At 41.2% G+C, this 12,967-nt stretch overlaps 2 protein-coding genes across 2 annotated transcripts in view; one reads left to right on the forward strand and one right to left on the reverse strand.

Annotated features, from left to right (window-relative positions):
• Window positions 1-4,247, forward strand: part of LOC105389988 (cadherin-99C) — a 94,784-nt gene extending 90,537 nt beyond the window's left edge. Inside the window, exons 30-32 of the mRNA XM_048633587.1 lie at window positions 153-255; window positions 487-817; window positions 2,711-4,247. Coding sequence (XP_048489544.1) covers window positions 153-255; window positions 487-817; window positions 2,711-2,807 — 531 coding nt within the window. The 3' untranslated portion in view covers window positions 2,808-4,247. The remainder of the gene's footprint in view (window positions 1-152; window positions 256-486; window positions 818-2,710) is intronic.
• A 43-nt stretch (window positions 4,248-4,290) lies between these two features.
• LOC119690314 (mucin-19) lies at window positions 4,291-12,580 on the reverse strand (the record flags this gene model as incomplete). Its single annotated transcript, XM_048621806.1, has 12 exons — window positions 4,291-4,583; window positions 5,047-5,235; window positions 5,583-5,768; window positions 7,222-7,395; window positions 7,594-8,796; window positions 9,190-9,567; window positions 9,777-9,977; window positions 10,275-10,475; window positions 10,707-10,907; window positions 11,029-11,229; window positions 11,500-11,700; window positions 11,878-12,580. Coding segments are annotated over 12 exons (4,041 nt in total), but the record flags the coding sequence as incomplete, so codon positions are not given.
• Between the last annotated feature and the right edge of the window lie 387 nt (window positions 12,581-12,967).

Below are 12,967 nucleotides of genomic sequence, written 5' to 3' on the forward strand. Positions count from 1 at the left end.
TGACCGCTTCATACTACCTGTCTAAGGTTAGCCCAGTAGGCTGGATGGCGTCCGACACTCAATAGAGACATAATTCTAAACCTACAATTTGTATAGGCAAATACCCGATGGCATTTATAAAACAATTTATAAATAAAATTATCCGTTTTCAGGTGTTAAACATGGCGGTGGTAGACAACGATCTGCAGTTGGACTTCAGTCCCAACAACCACGCCTTCAATATACACGCAGTTCAATATCTTACTAAGGAAAATGGTAAGTAGAAATAAATTGATTTCGCTTGATTACAAATAGAAAATACAAGATAAAATTAGAAGGCACTGTGTGCTTCCGGACTTACTTATAGCGTCTCTGAATGCCTACGGGATACCAATTCCAATACCATTCTTTCTAATACTTACTAAATACATTTTTGTTTATAATAGTGAATAAATTAAATTTTAGTGTAAATAAACATTATTTAATTTCATGAAATCTCACTTTCAGGTGAACGCAGTCCAACCCTTTCAGAAACGGCCACCACAGCCCGCGCTTCAAGCGTCAACGAAAACACACTCAACAACTCCCATGACAAAACGTATAACACCATCGACATATCCCGAAACACGCAAACATTGAACAGAAGAGCGCATCCACACGCGAATATGAACAATCATTTGAACAACGCGCTGGGTACGTTGCCGCGGGCTAATAATAATGTGAATAATGGCGGTTTGCTAGCAGCGACACTGGGAAGGAAGATTGGTGCGAACAATAATAATAATAAGAGAAAGAGTCAGCCTATTATGGCGTATGATGAGATTCCTGGACTGCAGAGGTAAGATGTTTTTTCTAAATAAATACATGATCGTCCAAGCAAACGTATCAGGGTTATAGAGGACAGCTTAGTCATAATAATTCACAAACAATTCTGTTTGTTCTGTGCATGTGCATGGGAGAGCTATTAAACTGTCATTGGTTTTCCTTATCATCATACTTAGGGTGGATTCGTCCAAACATCTCGTTACACGAGAATAACTATACCGGAATAAAATTTATACGCGAGTAAATATCTGGGATAAGTACATTTGCATTCTACCAAGTTATACCATGATTAATTGAATGAACGAGGAACGAAACTATACTCCAATTAAATAAAAAATAGCTGCGTTTTCAAAGCATGCAATAGAAATGACATGCCAACTTAGTTTGAATGGATTATAATAGTAGGAAATTGTTTATGTTTTAATATTTTATTCGCTGTTGTTATTCTGAGAATTTGCCTTTTAACGTACTTTTGTTTATGATTTGACAGATGTGTTTATATGTCATTATGGCGGTTTTCTAATCAGCTGATGTGCTGCCGCCATTACAAAATTACTCTCGGATAAGCTCGTTACACGGTAAATTTTGGCGGTATAACATTTTATTCTTGGGATAAGCTACTTATCTTGGTTTCAGGTTTGGTAGAATGCAAAATCTGCTTACTCGCGAGTAACTGGTAGTTTACTCTCGAGTAAAAAGTTACTCGACGTTGGTCGAATCCGCCCTTAGATATCATACCTGTATACTCACTATTAAAATCTGTAGGTAATACGTTGGGTTCCGCTCATCTCGCATAATCTTTATTGACCAAAACTCATTTCGCATAACTCGTATGGTCTAAACTTTTTTGGCCGAACCATCACTTTGCCAAGACTTATGTGGCATAAGGCTCGTTTCGTCTAAAACTCTTTAGGCACAATCTTTAAACACCTAAGTTTCGTTTGCTCAAATTTATGTTCGTCTATACCTATGTATAATCTTGTTTCTCCTAATGTTATCTTAATAAATAATATATTAAGTATGTAGTAAATGTACAAATTGTGGTATTTTTCTCCTACATCCCGAAAATCACGATATTGTATGATAAAAAAATCGAGCCTTTTTCAAACAGCGGAAACAATACAAGGCACCAGTTTGCGCTATGTAGGGAGACGCTCCGTCAAAGTTAAAGCCAAACGAATATTATTACTTTGTATAAACCTATGCCATAGCATTATTAGGCTATTCAAGATTTGGCCATACCATTATTAGGCTAAACAATGTTATGCGAAATAACTTTTTACTAAACGAGATTTATGCCATACGATTTTCGGCGTAACGAGACTTTGACCAAACGTCACTATGCAATACGAGATTAGGCAAATAAATCTTATGCCAAAAAAGGTAGAACCAATACGTTAACGTTGGTTACATTACTACGTTTTTTTTAATCATTTAAATTGACTATCAAGTGAAAAGAACAGAAATGACGAAGTTATTCAAATTGCAGATATTCAAAACATTATTATTATTTCATTGAACCAAGAAAACAAAAGCGAGGGTGAGAGATGAAAATGCACAAACACAATCAACAAAATTATTAGCACTGTAGAAAGTATTTGTATGGCACCTCCACGGAATTTAGTTGTGCATATTTAATCTCTATTTTATAACAAAAAATGCAAAAAAATCCATTAAAATGTATAAGTATGCTCAGTTCACAATAGCAAACACCAACACTTAAATTGGTTTGTTGTAGCAAACATTCTAACTTCCACAAAATGAGAATAGCATATCTTCCGCACCGAAAAGCAATCATAATTCTGAAATAATAATACCATTTCAAATTAACTTAACTAAAACTATTTCATATTTGGAAATAGCGAATAGAATCTATCACTAATCTTATCTTTTTTATAATTTCCAGGGCCAGCGAAAATGACAATGTGACATTCGGTAAACGAAACTTTGTCGCATTCGACCATTACGACCAATCTCCGGTAGAGACTACTACGGAACTATAGCCATGAACTGAAAAAAATATATACCTAATAGTGTTTCAAAAGCTTTATACAAAACGTGAAAGTGACTGAGTGAAGTGATAAAATTATCCGTCCAATTACGAAAGTGGAGACAAGAATGTACTTCCTAATTTAGCATAATAATACGGCCATCTAAAAGTTCACACGTCTTAAATTTAGAACTGTCAAATACTAGATCTTAAACCCTAAAGTGTTGTCATAATAACTTGAGGAAGATATAGATTTTGATAGTTTTTAATTTATGATAGTTAACTGTGTTCGGGCCTATGTATAATAATAATCTGTGTTCAACGAAATGTACGAAGAATTTAAATGAAATGACTGAATATGATGCTTCAATTTTATGTAGTGTAAATAATGTTTTCTGATATTTTTTATCTAGAATAGAATACATCTACTTGTACTTACTTAGCGATGGCTAGTCTTTGTATTGAAGAACAATTTGTGCATAATTTATACAATAATAACATAATTTATCTGTAAATAAGTGAGGCATTAATCGATGGAAAATACCTATTATTATTTTGGTGTTAAGTAGTAAAGGAGGTTGTAGGATATTACATGTATATTTTGTAAAAAAACATTATAAGTAAAGATTTTAATATGATATTTTTGTGTGGCTATTGATGTGCCATGAGAAACGAAAACATTTTATACTTTCCTACTTGATTCTTCTCTTTATTCGTATTTTTTTTTCGATTTTCGATGAACTTAGGTATACTATACCTACCTACACAGGCACTACCTATCTATCTATATTCTATTAATATTATAAATGCATAATAAATTACATTAAATAATATTAACCTATTATCCTAGCCAGAAATAGGTATATTTTACGAAGTTTTATTTCTGTGCGATATATTTATTTGTGCCAGTTTTATGAAGTAAATGAGTTTAAATTGTATCATCATTTTATATTGATTTATAAATACCAAATGTTTTTGCATGAATCATGATCGTAGCAGATTTCAAAGACTGCAACAAGTACTTACAAATACTACTTAAATATTTTTAAACGGAAACTCTGTTTTTATAGTGCCAGTTACTTAAAGCACATAAGGAGATAGTTAGTGGAAAGAACTTAGAATATATTTTGTAAAAATACAATAATTATTAAGAAATGCTCATTATATTTGTACACATTTTGAATCTGGATTTCGTGTGCCAAACGACTAACAAGCTACAAATTGTAAGAAATAACGAATTATAAAAGTATTCTAACATTCATTTTACGTTGCCTTTCAAATATAATTTATGTTATTGGGTAGGAATGTAGGATCAACAAATATTTGTTACCCTCTACCTTGTAAAGTGTCTATGATATGTAAATTCCCTTTAATTAGATTACTTCTGTAAATGATTGAATCAAATACTGTTAATATATTTTTTGTAATAAAGTTAATTTGAAGAATGAATCAATCAACATCTTTTGTTTCTATTCGAATATTTACAAAAAACACGCTTTTAAATTTCGAACATTACATTTTATTCAGCCAATACAATAAACAAAATAAACAAAACAGAATCAATTACAGCTACTCGACCTCTTTGCTCAAACCTTACTACATTCCTTGGACGGTATGCAGACTCCTTTCTCGTCTCTCAAGTATCCCTTATCACATCGACAGCTGGGGCGACAGCATTTTTTGAATTTGGAACAGTCGTATTTAGCCAGTTGCGCCTTGCAAGTCTGTGGCGGGCAAACGCTAGGACATCTCTCGTAGTGTTCGTTAGGTCCAATGCATTGTAGTTTACCTGTAGAAAAAATCATATTAAAAGTGTAATAACAAAATATACCTACTATCTCAGACCAACTACAAACCTATTATAGAAAGGCGCAGCTGTCAGTAATCTGGACAGCTGATTTTAAATAGAGCAATAAAAACGTTCGAACACACAGATTTCTCCATTCTTCCATTGATGAGGTTTGGTGTTGGATACTGGTCGAACACTTTTAATATTTGTATGTGGGTAGATCAACCTATCTACCTACTCCTTTTGTACGGTAGGTTAATATTACTTTGACAAGATTTCAGTCTTCGTCTGGCTGTAATTCGGCGCGGTCGCGATTTTATCGGAATAATTGTGAATTTGGGAAATACTTATCGGTTAAATATCACTATATAGCTGCCATGTTTGCTAACTATATTATAAACATACAAGTGAATTTTGTGAAAAATATAACTGAATCGGTTAATAACCCTGCAACGTAACGTACCACAATTCTCCGGCTTCACACAAGTGACTCCATCCTCCGATCGCACCAGCCCAGGCTTGCAGAAGCAGCCGTCGACACATCGCTTCGGACAGGCCTTGTTGCTGCAAGTGCCGTTGATAGTCGCACAGGTCGTCTCACAGGAGGGCCCGCAGACTTGGTGGTTCTCGTCGCTGTTGCAGATTGGTGCAGCTGGGAAAGATGGTTCATATTATAGCGCTGATTTTTTAGGTCGTAGCATGTCGGTGCCAAAAAGTACCTATAGCTATAGGGTCTGTTACAACTATAAGTACTTGTAGGTGCGCCGTACCACGGACTTATGTGATACGTTACTCGAGTAGGCTATTTTTAGTTCCTCTTGTGATATTTTGGTGGAATGTTACGGAGAGGACGAATCACGTTTTTTTTTTGTCATATTATGCCATACAAGGGTAAACTGACCGAGACCCAACAGCCAACCATGAACGCTCTGCCGTTGTTTTAGTTCTATCCATGTCGTTTCATGCTATCAGTTAAAAAAAACCATGCAAGAAACTTACAACACTCATACGTAGGCACGCAAGATCCATTGTCGTGTCTCAAGTACCCCTCGATACACTTGCACCCTTGCTTGCAGACGTCGTTGCGACACACGCGGCCGTCGGACCTGAAGCGAGTCTTGCACGTCTTGGCGCAAATCTTGATGCAGTCACTCGGCTCTTCGTTGAGACCGCAAACTGGCACCGCTGTGGGGAATAAATAAGGATTGTTTTATGAGTTTGAAAGGTAGAAATGCAAAATACAATACAATACAATACAATACAATACTCTTTATTTGCACCAAAATAGAACAACATACAAAATAAAGACTTAAAACTTATTGCTTATAGCAATCTCTACCAGACAACCTTTGGATGGAAGAGAGTTATAAAAAAAAATAGAATCAGAGGTAGCTGAGGTGCAAGTGTATAATACACTACTTAAACACTACATACACTAAATAAATAAATACAGCAAGAAAATAAATAAATAAATACATAATATATATTATTATACATATACTTACATACAATGATATAATACAGCAATAATATATTCAACTAAGGCAGTGAATTTAGGTAGTGCCTCTTAACCCTTTCTTTGAAGGAAGCTGCAGAAGGTGCTCGTCTTATGTCCTCAGGAAGAGCATTCCAGAAAAATACAATGGTGGTAAAATGGTGTAGTGGTTAGTGGCCCTGACTGCTATGCCGAAGGTCCCGGGTTCGATTCCCGGCTGGGGCAGATATTTGTTTAAAGACAGATATTTGTACTCGGGTCTTGGGTGTTGATATTTATATTTAATTTAGTATCTACGAGTATCTAACTATATATTTGTGTAGATATATCAGCTGTCCGACACCCATAACACAGGTTCTGCCTAGCTTGTGGTCGGATGGCCGTGTGTGAGATGCCCCCAAATATTTATTATTTAAGATAAAGATAAAGACAAAATACTCTTTATTGCACACAAAAAGAAACAGTATTACAAACATGAACAGAAAATAAATAGCACAATCGGCGGCCTTATTACTAAAAGTAATCTCTTAAGTAAGTATGTATTTAATGTTAGTAGCAGTCAGTAGTATTGATACTAGTAATATTAGTTCAATGGTCAGTAGTTAATTAAAGTCTACTACTGAATGGCCACAAAAACTGGATGGAATAAGCAATAGGCTGTTTGCGCAGAAAACATTTGCAACGTTGCCATTAAAAAGTAAAAAATAAAAGAAACAAAAAAGAAGAACGATTTTTGGCGCCAGCGCCATTGCGCCATGGGAACGGAAAAAGTAAAAAATAATGTTGAAAATGTTTTTAAAATGTGCGTCTAAAAAAAAAAAATTTCGGATAAGTGGATACCGATTTAATTACCTAACAGGTACCTATTAGAGTGCGGGGCGATAATAAATGCGGCCAATAATTGGATATCTATGTGGTGGAGAGGATAAATATCAACCAACAATGCGGTGCAGTGTAATATGGGAACTTACGGGTGAGTTTTCCTATGTTCATGCTACAAACCATGCATAAACCTAACTACTAAGATCTTGCTAGCCTTTCATCAGGTTGTTTTGCCGATTCCACGTTGCCATAATTATGAGGTGGTCCATTGTGCGTGAATGATTTTCGGGTACCTATTAGATAAAGCTATTTTAAACTTACGACAACTTTCTGGCAACACGCATCGTCCGTCGTTCGTCCGCAAGTACCCCTGGTTGCAGATGCAGCCCGTGATGCGTTCACACGAACACTTCTTGGTACTAGCTCGGTTCTCACAGGTCCTTTGCGTGACTATGGTGTTCTCTACGTAGGTTTCGTTCTCGCCGCATACGATTGCTGTGGGGAATGGAAGTCGTTATTATAATGGACTGGAAATTTACAGATCTAACTATGGAAATATATTTTTTGCTCGGTATGTCACAAATAAATCTGATTGACCTTACTACGAATTGAATTGCTATGAATTTCAGGTCATCAAGCCCGGGGCCAGTAATGTTCTTATCAATAAACTGAAACTATAGAAACATAACTTACGTGGAGGTTTAGGACAAGTAGAAGCAGGTATGCAGGCATCATCAGCTGTTCCGTTCCTTAAGAAATTCTTCTTGCAATCACAGCCGGGTATACAAGTGGATCTATTGCTGCACTTGTACAAAGTATACAAAGAATCGCAAGTCTGTGGAGGGCATAATGTTTTGCATTTTTTGAAGATCTCATTTTTCCCGCAAGGCCCGCTAGGCGGTGGGGTGGATCCCGTTATATCTTTTGGAGTGGTTTGTGATGAGCCGGCAGACGTTGTTGTTAAAGTAGATGTGCTGCCAGTTGGGATTGAACTGCCATTGGATGGGCTAGATCCACCAGATGCTGTAGAGCCACCGGATGCTGTAGAGCCACCGGATGCTGTAGATCCACCGGATGCTGTAGTTGATCCACCGGATGCTGTAGAGCCACCGGATGCTGTAGAGCCACCAGGAGCTGTAGATCCACCGGATGCTGTAGAGCCACCGGATGCTGTAGAGCCACCAGGAGCTGTAGATCCACCGGATGCTGTAGATCCACCGGATGCTGTAGATCCACCGGATGCTGTAGATCCACCGGATGCTGTAGTTGATCCACCGGATGCTGTAGAGCCACCAGGAGCTGTAGAGCCACCGGATGCTGTCGATCCACCAGGAGCTGTAGAGCCACCGGATGCTGTAGATCCACCGGATGCTGTAGATCCACCGGATGTTGTAGATCCACCGGATGCTGTAGAGCCACCAGGAGCTGTAGAGCCACCGGATGCTGTAGAGCCACCAGATGGTGTACTTGATCCACCAGGAGCTGTAGATCCACCGGATGCTGTAGAGCCACCAGGAGCTGTAGAGCCACCGGATGCTGTCGATCCACCAGGAGCTGTAGAGCCACCGGATGCTGTAGAGCCACCAGGAGCTGTAGAGCCACCGGATGCTGTAGAGCCACCAGGAGCTGTAGATCCACCGGATGCTGTAGATCCACTGGATGCTGTAGATCCACCGGATGCTGTAGTTGATCCACCGGATGCTGTAGAGCCACCAGGAGCTGTAGAGCCACCGGATGCTGTCGATCCACTAGGAGCTGTAGAGCCACCGGATGCTGTAGAGCCACCAGGAGCTGTAGATCCACCGGATGCTGTAGATCCACCGGATGCTGTAGATCCACCGGATGCTGTAGATCCACCGGATGCTGTAGATCCACCGGATGCTGTAGTTGATCCACCTGATGATGTAGAGCCACCAGATGCTGTAGAGCCACCGGATGGTGTAGAGCCACCGGATGCTGTAGAGCCACCAGGAGCTGTAGAGCCACCGGATGGTGTAGAGCCACCAGGAGCTGTAGAGCCACCGGATGGTGTAGATCCACCGGATGCTGTAGATCCACCGGATGCTGTAGAGCCACCGGATGCTGTCGTTGATCCACCGGATGCTGTCGTTGATCCACCAGGAGCTGTAGATCCACCGGATGCTGTAGATCCACCGGATGCTGTAGTTGATCCGCCAGGAGCTGTAGATCCACCGGATGCTGTAGATCCACCGGATGCTGTAGATCCACCGGATGCTGTAGAGCCACCGGATGCTGTCGTTGATCCACCGGATGCTGTCGTTGATCCACCAGGAGCTGTAGATCCACCGGATGCTGTAGATCCACCGGATGCTGTAGTTGATCCGCCAGGAGCTGTAGAGCCACCGGATGCTGTAGAGCCACCGGATGCTGTAGAGCCACCGGATGCTGTAGATCCACCGGATGCTGTAGATCCACCGGATGCTGTAGATCCACCGGATGCTGTAGTTGATCCGCCAGGAGCTGTAGAGCCACCGGATGCTGTAGAGCCACCGGATGCTGTAGATCCACCGGATGCTGTAGAGCCACCGGATGGTGTAGTTGATCCATCAGAGGTATTAGATGCAGTTGACGGGCTTAATGTAGATCCATTTGCGTCAGTAGAAGGTGAACTTGAAACCGTTGTTGATGATCCAGGAGGTAGAGGATCTGAAAAAATAGAATAGTACCTAAATGCCAAATGACGATCAAACGCGACGAACACGAATTATTATAAACGCGGTATCGGTCTCGATTCGATTCGATCGACAGCAGTTATTGAGATCATCTAACGGAACCAGATAAAATTGCGTAGTAGGTTGAGGGCTATCCAAACCCATGGCAATAAAGAAAATAATCTAATTATTATGAAAGCTTACCGCACTGATCCTGTGGTATACAAGTTCCATTTTTCGCTCTCAACCAGTCGTCTTTGCAAATGCAACCCCGTTTCTGACACTCTGTCGGGGCAGTGGGACATAGGGGCTTTTTCTTCAAGTCTGAGCAAGTTTTGTAGCATTTGTTTAACGTGCAGTTGGATAGTATTTCATTCCTTGGGCATTGTGGCTTTGGTGGAGGTGCTGGGAAAAGATGGATATTTTTTATTTTATGCTATTTGGAGTAGACTGAAAAGGTCAAGTCTAATTGAAGATTTCATTCAAAAAGGCTGCCATTAAAAAAAGTCATATTTGGACCTCTTTCCGCATCTGACCGGAATTTTGTCCGAAAGCAAATACTTATGCTAATTATTTTATAGTGTTAGTATAGGAGTATAGTTATATAATGTTTTGAAAGTCAAGTTTTTATAGAAAAGTAGGTAGATGTAACTGATCATTTTTTCAAAATATTATTACGTTATAACACAAAGTCCCACTTACGACATTGATCAACCGGCACACAGGTTCCGTTTCTCGCCCTGACCGTGTCCTTGGCACACACACACCCTGGCCTGGAGCAGTTGGCGGGAGGCGTCGCGCAGGTCGGCTGTTTCAGGAGATCGTCACAAGTCTTCAAGCACTTTGAAGTAGTGCAGTTAGTGTACTCTTCATCGTCATCGCATTGAGGTATCGGGTCCGGGGCTAGAATGTTATAATGCGTTAAATTTATGTTTTTATTCTCCTCACTATTTAGTATATCGTGTGTCTTTTTCGTCATAAACGGAACTCTATTTTGAGCACTGCTTTGATTTATTGATAACTTTTCGAGACCTGAGTTTAATTCTACTCCACGGGTAATTCCTCTCAGACCAAATGCTACAAATAGGGAAGGAGGCATCATTCAATGTCTGGGATGACTATAAGATAACTTACGACAGTCAGCCCGAGGTACGCAGGTGCCATTCGGAGCTCGTAAATAGTCATTGATGCAAACACAGCCAGGTTTATTGCACGGGTCAGGTACAGGAGGGCAAGTGGGTGTTGTGAGCAGCTCGTAACAGTTCTTGTAGCATTTTGTGGCTGTGCAGTTGGAGTAGACTTCGTTGGTTGGGCACACCGGTGGTGGTGGTGTAGCTAAGAAAGAAAAGTATAGATATGTAGTATTATAGGTATTCGCAAACGCAATTCTGGTGTTTATTGGCAAATCTAAGCTTTCCTGATTTTTTAAGACTCATGTAGGTAATTAGGTACTTACGACAATTTTCGTTTTTGATGCAAGTGCCATTCCTAGCCCTTGCATATCCGTCGATACACTCGCAGCCAGGGCGACTACAGTTGGACGGTACGATCGGGCAGTCGGATTTGAAGACCACATTGTCGCAAGTCTGTTTACACTTTGCGAGTGTACAGTTGGTGTACTGTTCATTGGTCAAACATTTCGGTCCGGGGTTTGGAGCTGCAAGGTGTGAAATGAGACTGATTAAACTGTACATTACATAATGGACTGGAAATAACAAATTTAACTAGAAAGGTCACAAAACACAGACACAGTATCGATTTAGGTAAAAGGGAAATTTGAAAACGGGGGTCGTATCGATAATCTACTTTCGACAGCGGGTTTTTTTTGTGATCTTTTTTAATTAACTCCAGTCTCCGTCTCCCTTGACATACAGCGGAATGCTTATTCGGGATAAACTAAAGTCGGATATAAATAAAAAAAACTTACGACACTTATCAGCAGGAACACAAGATCCGTTGCGTGACTTCACATATCCATCGACACAGACGCACCCTGGTCTCCTACAGTTGGGAGGCACCTCGGGACAGTCAGACTCATTGATGACGTCGTCGCAAGTCTGGTAGCATTTTGTCAGTGTACACGGTGAATATTTCTGGTTCACCGGACACTCTGGGATAGGGTTCGGAGCTGAAAAGATTATTATTTTGTAATGAACTAAGTTTAATGAGATAGGGTCTTTTTTGGAACTTTCACATTTTAATACTAAATAAATATATTTTCTTTCTTTTTTTTCTTCTTTTAATAATTTTGAAACACAAGTGAACATTAACACCAAGAAAACAAAAACCACATCTTGGTACTTACTGCATTCTTCAGGCTTGACGCACCTGCCATCATTAGCTCTTACGAGGCCAAATTGGCAGAAACAGCCAGCGACACAAAGCGTGGGACAGTTAATACTCTCATTGTAATTAGAGCAAGACTTTTCGCAGTATGGACCGCATGAGTTATATTCTTCATCATTTGGACATTGAGGGGTAGTCTGATCTGGACCAGTAGTACTGGTATCGTTTCCATTAGGACTGCTTTGGGCAGTTGCTGTTGATCCTCCAGGTAATGTGGTTTGAGAGTTTGTGGAGCTACCTCCAGAAGAACTACTTCCAGAGCCAGCGGTGCTACTTCCAGAGCCAGGGCTACTTCCAGAGCCAGGGCCAGCGGTGCTACTTCCAGAGCCAGGGCTACTTCCAGAGCCAGGGCCAGCGGTGCTACTTCCAGAGCCAGGGCTACTTCCAGAGCCAGGGCCAGCGGTGCTACTTCCAGAGCCAGGGCCAGCGGTGCTACTTCCAGAGCCAGGGCTACTTCCAGAGCCAGGGCCAGCGGTGCTACTTCCAGAGCCAGGGCTACTTCCAGAGCCAGGGCCAGCAGTGCTACTTCCAGAACCAGGGCTACTTCCAGAGCCAGGGCTACTTCCAGAGCCAGGGCTACTTCCAGAACCAGGGCTACTTCCAGAGCCAGGGCTACTTCCAGAGCCAGGGCTACTTCCAGAGCCAGGGCCAGCGGTGCTACTTCCAGAGCCAGGGCTACTTCCAGAGCCAGGGCTACTTCCAGAGCCAGGGCTACTTCCAGAGCCAGGGCCAGCGGTGCTACTTCCAGAGCCAGGGCTACTTCCAGAGCCAGGGCCAGCGGTGCTACTTCCAGAGCCAGGGCTACTTCCAGAGCCAGGGCTACTTCCAGAGCCAGGGCTACTTCCAGAGCCTGGGCCAGCAGTGCTACTTCCAGAGCCAGGGCTACTTCCAGAGCCAGGGCTACTTCCAGAGCCAGGGCTACTTCCAGAACCGGGGCTACTTCCAGAGCCAGGGCTACTTCCAGAGCCAGGGCTACTTCCAGAGCCAGGGCTACTTCCAGAGCCAGGGCTACTTCCAGAGCCAGGGCTACTTCCAGAGCCAGGGCCAGC

Source organism: Plutella xylostella, chromosome 6 (genome assembly GCF_932276165.1).
Source record: "Plutella xylostella chromosome 6, ilPluXylo3.1, whole genome shotgun sequence".
NCBI classification, from domain to species: Eukaryota; Metazoa; Arthropoda; class Insecta; order Lepidoptera; family Plutellidae; genus Plutella; species Plutella xylostella.